Genomic DNA, 18,052 nt, shown 5'->3' with positions numbered 1-18,052 from the left:
GTGGCTGTAAACTTTCTTTTGACCACAAAGAAAGAGAGCCCTTTGTTTGTTGTTGTTGTGATATAATTTTAGGATGGAATTAACTAGGGATGCACCGATACCTCCTTTTTTCAGACCAAGTACAATTACTTACATTAGGGTACTTGCCGATACCGAGTACTTAATAATATCATCACAGTTCTCATTATGTCTTTAAAAGCATGTTTCATTTTCATCAGATGGTCCTCACTTTCTGACTGTAACAAAGTAAATAGACACAATGATGCAACTGTTGCTGACATTTTAACACTCAACTCGTTTTACTTAACAAACATGGCACTGCCACACATTCTTCTTTCGTGTAGCCTATAACACATTCTGTGGATTCCAATATAACATAACAAAACACATAAAAAAGGTCACGTGATGAACACTCCCATTTCCGAGCGCACCTGAATGCAGCACAACACAGCACATCCCCCCGAAACACTGCTGGGAGGAGACATAGCCGGACTTGTTAACTGCACTTACTACGGAGACATCCATGATCGCCAATGGACTCTTTTTATCGTGTGTGCGTTCATGAATATGTGAGTTAGTTTGCCTTATTGTTTATGTTACTCTACTAAAAAAGGCAAGCTGCTCTTTTTTTAACCGTAGGCTGCAACAAAAAAAGACCTCCAGTTTTACAGCCTGCAAAGTGCCTACCTGCTTAACTAACAGGAGGCTAACGCCAAGCCGAGTATTTAAGCTCCGATACCGCCCGATACTGGTATCGGTATCGATGCATCCGTAGAAGAAACCATCAATCTTCTTTGCAAATACACATCTCGAGGTTGGATTGATTTTTGTTTTTTTGTTTTTTTTAAATCAAGTTGCGTCAAGACAAATCCCCCATTCAGCCTCCACAGTGGCTATAGCTGAACACTGGAACTTTAGCACGAAAGGAACTCTCGAACATCACCACAGCGACAATATCTCAGACGTTGTATCATCATCATGTATCCGTGCCTCCACATTTTAAAACAAACTCAATTCAGGCGACTTTTAATGATGTGCAACCTTCAACAATGGTAAAAGGACTGTACCTGGGTATATGGCGCTTTTCTAGTCTTCTGACCACTCAAAGGTGCTTTTACACTACATGTCACATTCACACACTGATGGCCTAAGTGCCAGTCTCCTACCGCTACATGCACATTCATACACCAAAGGATACGCCTTTGGGAGCAATGTGGGGTTCAGCGTCTTCGACATGTGACTGTAGCAGTCAGGGATGGAACCGTCAACATTCCCGATGAGATACGACCGACTCTACCACTGAGCCACAGCTGCCTGTAATGTTTTTATGCTACAGTCCAACAAAAATCATCTCCAGATAAACACGAATGATAATTACTGCTCAATTAAGTGAATATTGAAAAGATAAACAACAATTACCACTCGCACAACAAACACTCTATAATCCTTTTGTTCGTTTAGCTCAGCCCGTGTTTAACTGTTCCCGTAGTTCTGTTCGCCTTGTTCTCCCAGAAGAATATTATAAGCTGTCCTTGCTACAAGGGGACCTAGTTTGTTGTAAACTGAAGTCTGCTTTCAGCAGAAATGGGAAGAAGGCGTGCTGGGACAAACAATCACATTAAAAACAAGTAAAAACCACTGCATAAGATCAGCCTGCCTCATTAAAATAACTAAAAACAAGCACAACTCACAGTGACAGTAGCCAGCAGCCCCTCGGGCACGTTCGCCACGATGATGCCAATGAGGAAGATGACGGCCTCAAGCCAGGAGTAGCCCAGGATGAGCGACAGGACGAAGAAGCTCACGCCCAGGAAGACCGCCACGCCCGTGATGATGTGGATGAAATGCTCGATCTCTATGTTGATGGGCGTGCGGCGGACTTCGAGCTCCGACGCCAGCGTGGCGATGCGACCCATCACAGTGCGGTCTCCGGTGCCTATCACGATGCCATGTGCCGTACCTGAGAGAGGGGGGGAATTAATGTTAGTCTCTCTCTGGATTAAAGCTTCATTTAAACAGTTACATTGTGCTGTTTTGTAATCATTACTTTTTCAAAGTGTCAAAGTGGGTTGTCAAGAAAATGTCAGATTTTTACATGTTTTTTTTTCTTCCCTCGGAGGAATATATAAAGAGACAAATGACTGTTAACAGGGTGTAAGACACTGCAGCAGCTGAGTGCTGTATTTAGTAAACAGGAAGGAGGGTTGAAAGGGTGGTGATGGCTGGACGAAGAGTGGTGATGGATAGAGGGGAATTACAGGTGTTGGGAAGTGATTGATGGGTGGGTGGACAGAGCAGATGTCTGAGTGGAGGACTGAGGGAGTAAGAAAAGAATCTGAATCACTTAAAGTTCAAATAACGTAATCCACAGACTTTGCTGTCAGCGAGTACAAATCCAGATTTGTTGACTATTTAGAGTTAACTGCAGTAAATCGGACTTTGTGTCTGAAGAGGAAATGCTGCTCCTGAATTTTTAAAATGTCATTTCTAAAGCTGTGAGCACAACAAACACAATTTAATTTATCTTCATTGTGTTGGGTGGAAGAGGAAATCTCAGGCACAGATATTTAGAAAGCCCAAACTCGATATACATAACCAGCGTTAAGTGAGTACAATTGCTCTGTTTTTTTTTTATTAGTGTGAATAAATCCTCTAACACAGCCTCTACAGAGGAAGCAAAGTAAAACAACAAACTATAAGACGGCAGGTTAAACAAATGTTTAACTCAACCGTTTTCTTTCCTGATTCATTCACTAATTATTCGTATTTATCGAGCTTTTTCTAGAGATGTGACATAATTAAATCAACACGGACGTGAAGAACTCAAAGGCTTAGAAAACATGAAACATACATTTTAATTAATGCAGCTCAGTGACTCCGCCTCCTTATGAGGATAATGGAAAGTGTCTCTTGAACAGCTACTAAACAGACCATGTGGTTGGGTTTGGATTTTCACTTATTGTTGAAGTTGTATCTGTAGTCATCCATCTTTTCTTTGTTTGTTCAGCCATAGTAGATTACTGTTTACTCGCAACACTTGCAGAGACCGGAAAAGCAGCCGCTTAGCTCCGCCTACCCTCTCCAGCAGACCAACCACTGCTGGCTGATGGGAAACGCGTCACTAACTGGGAGCGCCGCTTGTGATTTTTTCCGTGAATGTCGGCACCATCATCAGTGGGCCATAGGCTCAGTCACCATTGTGTTACCTCATTCGGTGATCAAGAGTGACTTAACAGACATTCATTTACATGAAAAAGTTTGAGAAGCTTAACCTCCATTTCTGAAAATAAAACATTTGATCGATCCATCATTGCCATTTACAGGCTGGATCCTCCATATATTAGAAGTATCATTGGACCTATATACCTTTATTTCCAAAATAATGTACTAACTCTAACCCAAACTGTTTATATGTTATTGCAGATACAAATATGAAAATCCCATTGCAATGTTTACTACATCCCCATTTGACGATTTTGAATACCTGAAATATTAACTAGAATTCCCACTGGTTGAGTCTCAAATGGAAACACTCTTTAATAATCTCACACATCTAAAATTCAGTAACTGCACACTTTCCTGTAGCATGTAGGGATGGTTTTATGATAAATCTTGCACCTAAACCCACTCAGGCTCGGTGGTAAAGTCAAAACTATGTTGATCTCCAGATGGCTATACCAAAAAAACATTTAGAAGCGATAAGAGACAATCTTGTCCAGATGTGGCCTACTGACCCTCGACACAGTTGGTGGAAAAGAAGCAGATGTTGCGGGTCTCGAGAGGATTGTCGTGTGTGAACTCTGGGGAGCGGGTCTGCGGCTCGGATTCTCCCGTCAGAGAGGAGTTGTCCACCTTCACAGGGACAGGGAGAAAGGAAGAGACAGCGATGTTACCCAGACAGACGAGGGAAGACACAGGGGAGACTGACAGGGGGGAAATGAAACAAACAGCACTCAGCAGCAACAAGTTTCCTTTTCTCTACAGGTGGAGACATTTTTACCACTTAGTACAGCAGCCTTATTGAACTGCTTCAAACTCCAGTTGGACAAACTCATAAATAAATGCTGGTCGAGCTAAAAGGCTGACATTTTGGAGAATTGTTCACCCTGCAGCAACAGTTTTACAGAAAGAAAGAACAGACTGACAACAGAGCTGAATGTTGACCTCTCACTACTCTGGTCTGGACTGAAATATCTCATCAACTATTGCATGGATTTTCATTTTATATTGACATTCATGATCCCTGGAGGATGAAGCCTACGGAGTGTGGTGACCTCCTGACACTGCCTTTAGCAGAGGTAACATATTTAGGGTGAAATAAATAAACAACTGTTGGGTGGATTGTCATGAAACTCGGCAGTGATAGCCATGGCCTCTAAAGTATTAATCCTTTAACTTTGTTGGTTCCCTAAATCTTCGGAAATCTTCCAGTAGATCAAAGTTTTAATTAATCTAATATTCTTAAATCTACAGGGCCCGGCTGTCCAAAAGGTTTAATCCAGATAAGAATTATTCAGATTTGTAAATCTACTTGTTTTCTGTCCGGGACCAGGAAACTGGATAGGATCAACTTCCATCTACTATTATCCTACTACTATCCAGATACAAGCTGTGTCCCAATCCAGGAGCTGCAGCCTTCGAAGGCCGTATTTGAAGGCCGATTGCGTCACAGCTGCGCGTGGAAGGCTGTCCCAATTGGAAGGCTCCTTTAAATGTGTCCTCCTCTTCCCGGGCCATGAAGGTGCCATCGAGTGCATCGAATTCAAACAAGATGGCTGACTCTTACGCGGCCGAGGAATACACTTCAAATGTAAAAGTTTTTAGTTTCAACTCAATCGAACAGCTGGCGTTACACATGTTACACAGGCTATGAATGGCGCATCCTCCATAGACCGACTCCTTAAGGCTGCAGCCCCTCGATTGGGAAACAGCTACAGACTTTTAAGGATTATCAAACCCAGATTACTAGCAAATCAGCAATTCAAGAGCAAAATATTTAAAAAATGTCGATCAACAATATTGGAAAAATGTTGGATTGTTTGACCTACTTAAAAGTTTAATTACATTTAGTTCCTGTAATCCAGCCTGAATCCACCCCTGTGCTGGGATCAGGGTAATCCTAAATTTTTGGATCAAAGTTATCCCACCTCGCTCAAAGGTTTTGAACAACACAAACTTGAGGTTTTATCCAGACAAAATCTAGATTGAATTACCGGATCTTATATGATTACTTAACCTTATTTTCTTTTGAACAACCGGTTTCCAAGATTTGATCCTGTCTGAGCTTTAATCGGATCAGATTACCTTTGAACAACACGGCCCTGGATAGCACTTTTATTTACAGCACATTTATGGTTGTGAGAAGATATATATACTCTTATGAACATCCTTGTTGTGCCACTAGAAGGACAGTTTTGATCCAAGTGAAATGCCACCACACCTATTGGCTGTATTGTAATTACATTTTATAAAGACATCATGACAGCTCCCTAACAGTGAAGCCAAACCCTCTCTATCGCCCCCTGCTGACTGGCTGCAGTATAGGTCATAAAGCCCGCCTCCTTTATGTTAACAGATGGGACATGAGTCAAACTATAAAATCAAAATACACGCCCGATACATTTTTCTCAAACATGGTTTCTGTCATTATAGTTAGTTCTTATCATGCTGATTTATGTCCAAGTGTTCATTTTTCTGACAAGTTTACTTTTAATTAGTTATTTGATGCTGTAAAAATGAGGATTGACAGCTCTGTTGACCAATACGGCTCCTGCAGCCGATCTGTTCCTGATCTCTACTGCGCAGCTCTGGCTCCAAATGACGTTACCATTGCAAGATGGCAGCACCTTACACAGGGGCTATTTTGGCTTCAGTTTCGTCCAATGAGAGCAGATGGAGATGCGCGGTCCATCTATATATACAGTCATTGGGTGAAATACATCAAAAACTGTCAAATGGATTGCAATAAAATTTTGCAATAATGTTAAAGGCCCCCAGAGAACTTATCCTAATAACTTTGTTGATTCACTTATTTTTTTATCAAGCTATGGACTGAAGGTTTATGTTAACAATCAAACATTCAGTAATCTGCTGCAATCTGACCCTCAGGTTGACTGATTTAGTTTTTGTTCAGTGAAAAGTCTTGACAACTGTTGGATGGATTGTAAAGTTTTGTGATGTCAGCGTGAGTTATAATAACTTTGGTAAACCTCCGACATCTCTCCAGGAAACATTTTCAACCAATACTTCATTTATGACGTACAAAACGTAGACCTTACATTGTTGCAAATAAGCAAAACTTTCCTGCTATCACACAAACTTAAAATGGTTAACATGATGACAAATGACGACATTATTAAATGGTATTATTAGAAAGTGTCGAATAAAAAAGGAAACAGCCAGTTGAGCTAATCCCACCGACACCTTCAGCCTCCCCAAGGCTGAGCCCAGCTCCCCTCCCCTACCTTGCATCCGCTGGAGGAGATCACTCGAAGGTCAGCTGGGATGCGGTCTCCCCCTTTGATCTCCACCAGATCTCCCTGCACCACAAGCTCTGCATTGATCTGCATCTTCTCCCCCTCCCGGATCACCAGGGCTTGCTGGCATGCAGAAAAAGGATGGGTGAGACGAGAGTGAGGAACAGGGAGAGAAGGAGTTTGGGAACAGAGAGCGGATTTAGTCAGAGGAAGAGAGAGAAAAAAAAAAAAAAAGAAGTGGGAGCCAGCGGGTGTAGAGGTATGGGAAAGGAGAAGATGGAGAGAGGGGAAAAAAGAAATGAGAGCAAGAATAGACAGGTATGGATAAAGGAGACAAGGAGGGAGTGAAAACAGCCTAAATAGATTAAAGAATTAGGCAATCGAAGCGCTAGAGGTGGATAACGCGCAGAGTTTTTATGCAAACACACTCACAATCCAAAGTTGGCTCAAACATTTACTCTTTCTTTGTGCAAGCTTATTAGGTTTCCACTCAAGTGGGAGTGTAAGCCCTACTTGAGGGACGGCTTATTGATTCAGAAAGCTCTGAGACTACACCAAACACAGAATGCATCAACTTACCTGTGGCACCATTTTTTTGAAGGAGTCCATGATTCTGGAGCTCTTGGCCTCTTGGAAGTAGGAGAAACAACCGGTGATGATGACCACGGCTGACAGCACCACGCCCAGATACAGCTGAAACCAGGGGAAACCACAAGAGGGGATCTGTGTCATTATCGACTGAGTTTGGTTCATGAAAGGCGTGTTAAAGGGAAGGAAACCGCATTTACAAACTCCTAAAGGGGACATATTTCAGCGATACAATCAATATTCTATTATTCTAATGTATTTTTGAATCACGTTGGTAAAGTTTGTTTCGTTTTAAAAATCATATACATATTTTAATTTGATTATTTTTCGGAGCGTCTCCTTCCTCCTGAAACGAATGTTTTGCAATTCAAAGGTCAGACCTTAGCCACGATTGGCTGACAGTATTTGGAGTCAACGCGTAGTCCCTCCCTCACATGGGGAGCGGCCACACTGCACTGTCACTCCAAAGTTGTAGAAAACATGGCTGCTCTAGGATTCGGTTATTCGGCCTTATATGTACAAGCCAGAATCACCAGGAGGTATCAGAATGGTAAGTTGAAATCTTGACAACGACTTGACTACAAGCTCGTGCAAGAAGGCAGCCTGAGGGGAATGACGGTGAATGACGATTGGTCGGTTTCAGCCAAAGCATGGTTCTGCGTACAAACCTGCAGCTGTTCTGAACGGCCCATTTCAGAGGCAACCTTTTTAAAAATGTCATTCTGGAAAAAAACACAGAATTTTTTTTATCACTGTGAACAATAAACACCCAAAATGTGAAACCCATGAAATATCCATTCAAAAGATAGAAGAGAAGAGCAAGAAAACCAGCAGAAGCTCTCAGTCCTAATGAAAGATTGGAAAGGAGAGGCCGTCGAGCTGCATTCTTGTGTACTATTCCTGTCATCTTGGACGGTTCATTCAATGTTAGTCCAAGTTAACATCTGTCTCCCAAACCCAGAAAACCAAGAACCGACGCTCTGATCTGTGAGGCCACCCAGAGAAGCTCTCTGAACTGGAGCCAGACTTTGCCGACACATGGAACATTTATTCTGATGTTTTTTTATTTTTGAATATCTTCACAAGTGAAAAAGCGGTTATGGGTTGAGCTCTCACTGATGCAAACAAGACAGCCAGGCACTTTGGATGAAAGCATCTGCCAGCTGGTGTACTGTATGTCCTGTTCTCCTGGAAAAGTAAATTCCGAAAAGCTTGAAAAGTTTTTGGAAGACGCTGCCTTCATTTGACAGCAACAACAGAGTGTTTTGCTCTCTCTTACGCTTGAACGGCCCTTTTTTCCCCTCCTACCATAGCAATGCAAAAATCTTCTGAACCAGGAAATACATTTGTATCCTCAGAAAGTCGGTTGTCAGTGTTTACAACATTTGCCTCACATTCAGCGCTCAGGTTTTTGTGTGTACACTTTGTGCAGATTTCGGCTCAGCTCTTTTGCCTGTTCTCACTGTGCAAGTCTTTGTTCTTGTTCTCTTCCTGTACAGAATCTCTGCAGGCAGAGGACACATTTCAATCTACTGAGTTTAAGGAAATGCTTTATTTCCATTTTTTGAATACATGAATTTTATAATTCGGCAGTAAATTGCTTAAGTACAGAACCACACTGAGAAAGCGCTCGTTCAACTCACTACCTCCATCTCAATAATGAAAATGAAGTTTTAATCCGACAACAGCAAGGTGTAAAGTTCTGTTCAGGTGGATTTTCATCTTAAATAACTACATGTACATTATTCAACGGCTCAAAGTGCCGGAGCTGCAGGCAGTCGAGGCTTTGAAGTGGCTCAGCAGAGCATCCATCTGTACATACTCAGTACTAAACATGGAGATTAAATAGTGGGGAGATTAAAGTTATCACGTGTGTGCATGTGTGTGTGTCTATCCACAGTATAACTGTATATTATGCAAGGCTTAAATGCTGTCTGGGGTTTCGCAGAGAGCTGAATGATGATTGCATAATGACCCGGAGCCATGAAGTGCAGTATGGACGGCTGCTTGGCTCCATTCGATCAGCGGTGGGTCTGAGTATTTATCCGTGCTAATGCCAGGAGCGATGCCAGAGTCAGCTGGTTGCTTCAGCGTCACACTCTCCGAGGGGGGGAGGGGCTCAACTTCTATTTTTAAACTTTATCTATTGTTTCTATTTTGATACTTTTACATTTCCTCTTTTGCTTTTGCACATTTGTTTCCCCTGTGTCGGTTATTAAATATCGGCTCTGTGTGTGTCTATGTTTTTGGCCCATGCTGGATGAAAAGGAGATTTAGATGTCAAAAGGCTCTGATGGTTCAGTAGAGGTCATATAGACGGTAAAAATAGACCAAAGAGAAGGATTTCTACTGGGGGGATTAGATTTAGGATTTGGTTTAAATCTAGAGATGTACATTATAGTAAGCATGTCTGTAAAATGTTAAAATGTGTGTGTGTTGTTATGTGTAGGACTTTTCTTGATGTGAAGTGAAATTATACATTTCCCTTGTGTCATCAACCAGTGAGTCATTTTACATTTGTTTTATTTGTCTTTCTTAGAAGCCCATTCCAATACTGAGGCTGCACCATCCACCGAGAGAGAGAGAGAGGGAAAGAGGGAAAGAGGGAGAGAGAGAGAGAGAGAGAGAGAGAGAGAGAGAGAGAGAGGGAGGGCAAGCTGTATTAAATGGATTAAAAAAATAAAAACACACAACAGTATGTTTGATTGAAATGAAAGATAAAGTGGTCTCTTTGAGCTCAGCTCAGTGAATTGATATGATCATTTTATATGTGATTTATGTCTATGTTTACTGTAGTGTAATGTTTATTTTAATGTTTAGAATATACTGTAAAATATTGTTACATTGGACACAGCTTTAAAGAGCAGCCCCAGTCATGTTTTTCAGACATATAAAATGCTCTGCCTGAATAATAAATTGTGTCTGATGTGTTATTTTCTGCAAAATATGTTTAAGTAGCTTGTGAAAATCCTCCCAAAGCATCTCCTCCTTCTCCCTCAGTAAAAATTCCTGACGCTGCATAGGCCCCGCCCACTATGCATATTTACAAATGCCCCCTCTGTCATGAAAACAAAACACTCTCTGCCATCGTTTAGCACCAAATTGTTGAAACTTAGCTAGCTTGAAATGTAGTAATTAGCAGCAGTAACGTTTACGTTAGTAGTCAGAAGTGAGTTTGTAAAAAATACGATGACGGTTACAGCACAGTGGTTGCCATAGGTTACACATGATAATATGCATAGCGTCACCCCGTCCATTAACAGGATTGGCTCCTTAGGTTTGTGACGTCTCAAACCTGCCAATCTGAAAACGTGTTGTTCAGCCTGTCCTTGGTACACTGCAGTTTAAAAGCAGACAGGCCCAGCCATGGAGATGACTGCTGATGTTGTCCCTGATGTGTCTTGTAGCACATGAGAAACAGCACATGGAGATGTTTACAAGGTTAAACACTTGTTGTTCACTGGGGGGGGGCTTTAATAAAGAATGCAGATATAATTGTATGTGTTTCTGCATAAGCCCCTGTGTATTCTTCTCATTGTGTCCTCTGTGTCTGTATAATAACTGTATCTGTCTTTGCGTACCTGCATCTGGCCCTGTGTGTGATTAATATGTTTGGTGTGTACTTGTACACACGTGTGCATGTTTAACAAGCAGTTTCTCACATTGTCATTGGGCGCCTCGTCCTCTGTGGCCACCTGGATGCTGTAGGCCAGGAAGCAGAGGATGGCACCGATCCAGAGCAGGACGGAGAAGCCGCCGAACAGCTGACGGCAAAACTTGACCCACTCGGGGGTGGTGGGGGGAGGGGTCAGTGCATTTGGACCGTCCCGGGCCAGAATCTCCACAGCTCTGGCGTTGGTGAGTCCCTGAGGGAGAGACGTTTTTAGGTTTGAATGTCTTTTTTTGTATGCACTGAGAATCTTATTACAACACAACGGCCCCATTCTCACCACAGCTTAAAAAGCAATTTTTACTGCTACAGTTGCAGAACATCAAGTATCCCTGCCTGGCCTATTTAACACCACAAGTATAATAAACTGGGTGACTCTCCTCATGGTACGGCTTATGTCGTAAAACTGCTGGATGTAAAATGATACAACATTTTATCCTGATTTTATGCCTAATAGTTTCAACATCTAATTTACAGACAGAGCTTGAAAATACCTGAAACAATGTGCTGTAATTACAGGGAAAAACACATAAATTGACTTCAAACTTCAGGAGGATTTTGACATCTTTACAGCTTGTGATATTTTTGGAGCACCCAAGCTTTTATCTTTTCAAACACTAATCTTAAAAAGATCAAATCAGTTTCACTGCAGCTGCAATGTCAACCTTCAGGTAAGCAGCAAACGCTGCTACAGCTTAAAGACTTCTGTGATGCGTTTGTATCTGCCTGTTTATGGGATTGTAGAAGTTGTTGCATCAAAGTCTGTATGTTTGTTGGCGTGTGTGTGTATGTGTGTGATTGAGGGATTAAAGATGAATAAGGCTCAAGGTGAGCTGGGGATGCGGCAGTGGATCTAACTCCTCCAAAGTAATGCTTAGTCTCAGTTTGGATGCTGCTTTCCAGTACAGGCGAACAGAGATAACATCTTTATAAAAGATATTACAGCAGCTCTTTGTTGTTGTGTGCTTGTGTGCAAGTGTTTATGCGTAACTGAGTGTTTGTGTGTGGTTACCCGTGCGAGGTCCACTCCGTAGCGTTTTCCCAGATCATCCAAAGCTATTTTGTGGTCGTCCTGCAGGGATGAAAGGCTCCTTTTTAATACTCGCCTCAGTGGAACAGAAACAGTAACAGAATCTGAGTTATTTTAATTGGCCAGTTAAATTATTTCTTAGGGGATTTGTCTTTGAAATAGCATGAATGAAAAACTGTACATATTCTTTACAGCGATACATTAAACATTGTGCGATGTGGATTGAAGCAGGAAGGCCGCAGCTGTAAAAGGGAGTTAATAACTGACCGAGGTGATGGTCAAATAGAGCGTGAGGCTGTAGCTCTGGTGTATTACACACCTCCATCATGAAGCGACTCTGGATCTGACATGGATCGAAAAGCTTTATATATATATATGATTCATTTCTTGTGAAATATCAAAGAGGTCAAAGAGTGAAGTCACCTTAACCTGCCAGGTAGTGCTGAGCTAGAGAAGAGCAAACCGTCTGCTCTACAGAAGGTGTTACCATGTAGGTTTGCTATACAAGGGGGAAAAAATCGTTTATAATGTTTGTTGTTCTTCTGGGTTAATTTTGTTGTTCTGCGTGTTTGTTTTTTAGCAGGCAAGGACGCTGATTTTCACTCAGCATCTTCCACTGTGTCACGACAGAGGGGGTTAATCTGTGGAACAGCTGTAGTGAAGATGAGAAATTATGTTAGCAAGTTTAAACACAAAAATATTCAACAGATACAGAACAGAAGAACAAAGGGCGAAACTGGACTAGCATCACTACTGTGTATCTTGTGTTATTTAGCTGATTAGCTAGTTATCTTTATTCTTTGGTGTTATGTTGAATGTTTCCTGACTGAAATGACTTAAAAGAAAAAAGGGGCAGGACAAGTTAAGTGTTTCTCACTTCATCCTACATCCTTTTCAAACAGACTTTATAAATGAAGAGAGAGAGAAAGTATGCAGCTATTGCTATTTGCTTTATTGGCCTGGATTTTTTAAAGTTATTTTCAAACATGTTCGATTTAAATGAAAAAAGCAGTCGCAGTCTGTTTATGTTTTGGCACCAAAACGACTCATGGTTGGGTTTAAATGTATGTACAATTGTTACATAACTTACACACGTTACTTAACTATTCACCATATATGATTTCAGTCACGTACGATACATAACTAACATACATTGTATAACTTAAAGAGAGCTGGCATGGAGGTGTCATGGGCCTAACTTGACAAAACACAGATGAAGGGAGGTGCCCACTCGATAACCCTGTTGATGTGCTGCCCATCTAACTACAAGTTTGAGTTTCTCTCTCATCCCTCATGAAAATGGGGGAGCAGGGGGAGGTACAGCGTACTGCCTAGCCCGGCGGAGGTGAGACAGGACACCTCACCCTGGCTCTGCCTTCCCCGTCTTCTCTCTATCCTTCCCCCTCTATATTTGTATGTGTTTAATACAAATGTGGGGGCCAGTAGAGGCCACGTATCAGCGTTGTCAATACCTGGAGCTTGCATGAACGGCACCTGGGTCTGTTGAAGGTGGCTTAATTATAAATATTTGGGGGCACAGGGGGAGGGGCTTCTTCAATGAGCGCTTATCCTTATCATTAGGGCACAAGTATCTTGTGTTTAATTCTATTGCCCCAACCTCCACTCCAAGCAAAAATTACCGTCCTTTATTTACTACATCAACATCAAACGCTTCATCAAAACAATTATCTAGACAATCTAGCAATTACACTAGATGGTTACCTAAAGTTTCATATTTTTTCTACTGACCAAGCTGCTGTACTGGACGCCTTGGGAGGGAGAGCGGGCTGTCGCTGGTTTGATTTCTGGGCCAGAAATGTAGCAAATCACTTACTGAAGAAGTACATGAGGCAGATGGTGAGACTTAAACACAAACACTTAATCACAAAACTAGTCGTGTAGTGTTGACAGCATCCAGGGAATTCTTTCCTTTAATCAGTCACAGGCCAACTTGATAAGTGACAAGAGCGGTTTTATCAGAGATGCTGCGTGCAGCCAAACTTACCCCAGTTTTCATGGGCATCGCTCGGCTGCGTCTTGACAGCACCTCAAAGAGCTACAGCTCTGCACAAGACAAAAACTCTGCACTACACTGCTGGTGGCCCACAAATTATTCAGTATCTTTCTGAGCACAAAGAAGAGCAGCCAGAGGGTGGTGGAGGAGATAGGAAAGGACAGGCAGGCTTAGTGCTCATCTACAACTGACTACACTAAGCAGGTTGGATTGTCGTTTTTGTTTACGGGCCACTGTTTTCATTTATAGCCTTGTTAAATAACCTGGTGTCTTCGGCGTTACGCTATTTGGGGATCGTCTGGGAGCAGCGGTGATGGAATCAATCACAGTGCAGAGTGAGTGTGTGTTGGAGCTCTGACAGCTTGTTTTTCTTACCAAGGCCACTTCCTTCTTCAGCTCCTCCAAGTCCCTGTCCTTCTTCTTCCTCTTCCCTCCTTTCTCAGCGCCATACTGGAGAGAAAGAGACGGATGACATCAGACGTTTGAAGTGACAAAATACAAATACTTGGTTACTGTATTTAAACATACAGTGAGGAGTGTTTAACTGGTTATGAAACAAACTCAATTTAATACAGACGACTCTTTATGACCTAAAACAGACCAGACCATCAGAGAGAAGATTGACAAAGTCTTTATTTTGAATGCCTGTCACCTCTGCCAAGTGATGTACAGCTTACAGAACAAAAAAGCCGTCGCCAACTGGTATGATTTTTTGTTTTGGTTTTGCCTTTATTAGATAGGATAGCTGAAGAAAGACAGGAAATATGGGTAGGAGAGAGTGGGGGATGACCGGGAGTCTAACCTGCGGTCAGTACAGCAAGGACCGTAGCCTACCAACTGAGCCAAACCGGCACTCCTGGTAAGAATATTCCACAAAAAATACTATACACATGTACAGGAAAGGATCAACAAAGACATCAGAGGTACGGCTTTGTCCACAGGGGCCGCCAAATTCATTCAAACATTTGGTGTTCCTCACAGTAGCTTTAAAGCTTTCGTCTTGTGTTGATTTTGGCGCCCCCTGTGGACAAAGCTGTACCTCTCATCTCTTTGCTGATTTTGTCCTGTACATGCTCAAGTGGCAGAAAATCACAGTCATATGTATCACTCACTTTAAATTTTTGCCCTGGAAAATGTAAACAAAGGTGGCGTGCAGTTAATTGCTTTGTCTGACATCTACCCCCCCCCCGCCTGCAGTTTCAGGCGTTAATAATAACAACTGATACTTACATTTCAAAACAGGTTCGTTACTCTCGTTTAATGAAGTTAAGAGGAATTACTGATTTTATGTTGCATCATGTGCGCCACCTTCCAACAAATGCATATCAATTAAAGCTGATACAACAGGATGAAAACAACATGACGGAGGTATGAAGACGAAACAGACAAGAGGGAAACTAATAGTTAATTATTTTAAGCTTACGTTGTATTTTATTTTACGTTAGAATGATTTAGGTTTAAAAGTCTTCCCAAATATGTCAGAAGGTTCCGTTAGCTTAGCTCAGAAATAGCTTGTAGAAATGTCCTTCAGGGGCCTTGTTACATTTATACTCGCTCTATTTCAGAGGCTGCACTTTTCCACTTTTACTTCAGTAAAAAAGTTGAATCAGTGCTTCTTCTTTTACCAGACTTTTCTTCCCAGACACAAGCATTTCTACTTTTACTTGAGTTTAGAGGTTACTTTTGTCACCTCTGTTTAACCTACATCAGGCCCCGAGGCTGTCATCCCAAACCGTCCACAGGAAGTACGAGGTAAGGAGTCACATGCTTGTCGCCACATTGTGCCCGGTCATTTACATTCATAGCCATGTATTACAACATCAGGGTGAGCACAATGGACTTTGTGTACACTGGTTCATTTCAATCTCCTGGCACTATTGGCAAACCTTTCACTGAATATGGAGGAGAAAATATTTCCCCCCTCACAGCGCGAGTTCCTCATTTGTGCGAGTGAGCGAGAGTGTGTGTGTGTCATGAACAGTTGGAAGAATGGTGCATCATGGAAATCATCTGCTGCTGTCAGTCTCCTCTTAGCGGCACGTGTGCGTGTCAGTGAGGGAGGGATACACCGAGAGAATGAGTGGAGAGCGTGAGCGAGTGACACAGTGAAAAAAGTAATCAAAAAGAGCCAAAGAGGAGCACAGAGCCGGTGGAGTGCCTGAAATGTGTCTGGCATAGCAATTTCTTCCCCACTGTGTGTGAGGAAGATTACCAGCCTGTCCTCCCATAAAGCTAAATGGAATGGGCCTGATGGAGAGAATAAAAACTAAATTACGTAATTACGCAAGTAAACAGAAAGCCAGGAACAAAACTTATTGAGGGGAAAAGCCATCATCCTGAGATGTTTCTGTGTTGAAAAACACAAAACAAGGAGCATTGTGATGCTAACAGATATCAAGCCCTGCAGACAGAGTTTTTCCATGACACATATCCGCGCCATATGCTGTTACTGTACATAAAACTACAGGAGGAAAACAGAAGATCATATGTTCGTACATTGATTTGTGACAGGAAACAAGATCTTGAGAAGAATAAAAGTCATATGAGGATAAGAACAAGAACAATTTCAAGTTTTTTCTTTATTATAAATGAGTTAGACTCACCCCTTTCCCCATGTTGGACGTCCAGTCGTCGGCAGGTTATAATGTGAAGGACAGCGCTCAGGGGCCCCGCCACAGCTGAGACCTCCCGCCCCCACGTGTGGAAGACACTGGTGGCTTTTTTTGGGCCTGGCACCCCCCACACAAACATCCAGTACCCTCTCCTCTTGCTTCCTCCTGCAGCGTAACCTGAGCCCCCTCTCCACCAACAAACACACAGAGGGGGTTTCTGCATGTACCTGCACCTGCTCAGCACATCCCCTTCACAACACACACAGTTTTAGTAGAACAACAGGCCATCAATCACAGTTGTCAACACTACAAATGAAACCTTGCACTCTACATAAAAAGCAGTATTTATAACAAATGTGATAATGAGGGGCCGCTACCAGCCTGCAGGATTTTTTAATGCAAAGGACGCAGAGTATTCAGCTGTTTGGATTCTGAGCACAGACTCAGCGCTCAGGTCTGCAAATAAATCCTGCGATAAACTGTTTAATCATTTGTTAATTGATCCTCAAAGACGCAGCAGAGTTTTTCTGCAGCTTAAATCCAAAGTGACTGCTTGTACAATGCTGCAATGAGCTTAGAGTCCAACATATTTACACCATAAGGCAGGTCACCACCGCTGCGCCCACACAGCAGATGCAGCCAAAGATCCTGTGTCAAATAGCAGCAAATGTCTTCTCACTTGTTGCCAACTTGGACTCTTACCACATAGCACTACTTCCAGTCCTGTATGGGCTGTGGACGTTGATGTATGTATGAGGCCCTGTAATGTGCTTACTTTCAAGGTTTCTTTTCAATTTCACTCTCACTAAATGGTTTTTCAAGGACACCTTAGCTTGCTTGTTTAGTGTCCTTATCGCAGGAGTTTAGCATATGTCTTTGGATATTTAAAAAAAAGAAGTTCATTTCATGAATAAAGTTTTCTATTAAAATGTCGTATTTCACAAAGTTATTAATATTTAAATTAGCCAGAGAAGTAATCAAGGTCAATAAAGCTCAATGGGTTTAGAGTTGACGTTAAGAGGAAGCTAACACGTGTTAAGCTAGCTATTCTTGCTCCAAACAAAAAGGGAGGCTGTGTAACTTTGGAAGAACAGAAATAAAACAATCCTAGTTTTAGAAAAAGGTTACATTTAAACACAACCTTTCCTAAATCAAAACACTTAAAAGTTTGGCTCCGACATCCTCAAGTGGTCTAGTATTGCAAGTAGTTAATGTTAGTTAACTTAAGCTAACTGTAGTGTTTTTAAAGTGGACATATTTTAGCAATGCAATCGATATTATTCTGACGTGTTTTTGAATCACGTTAGTAAAGTTTGTTTCGTTTTAAAAATTGTATACATATTTTAAAGTAATTATTTTTCGGAGCCTCTCCTTCCTCCTGAAACGAACAAGCCGTTTTAACATTCAAAGGTTAGAGCTTAGCAACGATTGGCTGGCAGTATTTGGATTGGCCGTGCCACATGTGCGATCCCTCGTGGGGGGAGGGGCTACAGTCTTCAGCTACAGGGCTCACTCCAAAGTTGCAGACAACACGGCTGCTCTAGGATCGCTTATTCGGCCTTATATGTACAAGCCAGAATCACCAGGAGGTATCGGAATGGTAAGTTGAAATCTTGACAACGACTTGACTACAAGCTCGTGCAAGAAGGCAGCCTGAGGTGA

The 18,052-nt window shown here is 42.0% G+C and overlaps 1 protein-coding gene across 1 annotated transcript in view; it reads right to left on the bottom strand.

The window, feature by feature from the left end:
• Window positions 1–16,466, bottom strand: part of atp1a2a (ATPase Na+/K+ transporting subunit alpha 2a) — a 53,786-nt gene extending 37,320 nt beyond the window's left edge. The window contains exons 1-8 of the mRNA XM_069683982.1: window positions 16,382–16,466; window positions 14,154–14,228; window positions 11,747–11,806; window positions 10,727–10,930; window positions 7,056–7,169; window positions 6,465–6,599; window positions 3,735–3,852; window positions 1,692–1,960 (exon numbers count right to left, since the gene is read on the bottom strand). Of these exons, the coding sequence (XP_069540083.1) occupies window positions 1,692–1,960; window positions 3,735–3,852; window positions 6,465–6,599; window positions 7,056–7,169; window positions 10,727–10,930; window positions 11,747–11,806; window positions 14,154–14,228; window positions 16,382–16,393 (987 nt within the window). The 5' untranslated portion in view covers window positions 16,394–16,466. The remainder of the gene's footprint in view (window positions 1–1,691; window positions 1,961–3,734; window positions 3,853–6,464; window positions 6,600–7,055; window positions 7,170–10,726; window positions 10,931–11,746; window positions 11,807–14,153; window positions 14,229–16,381) is intronic.
• Window positions 16,467–18,052: the final 1,586 nt, after the last annotated feature.

This window comes from Semicossyphus pulcher, unplaced genomic scaffold (genome assembly GCF_022749685.1).
Source record: "Semicossyphus pulcher isolate SPU_LCO1_2020_fin unplaced genomic scaffold, fSemPul1.0.p SCAF_7, whole genome shotgun sequence".
Classification (NCBI taxonomy): Eukaryota; Metazoa; Chordata; class Actinopteri; order Labriformes; family Labridae; genus Semicossyphus; species Semicossyphus pulcher.
The sequence above is the reverse complement of the archived record's forward strand: the minus strand, read 5'-3'. Positions and strand labels throughout refer to the sequence as shown.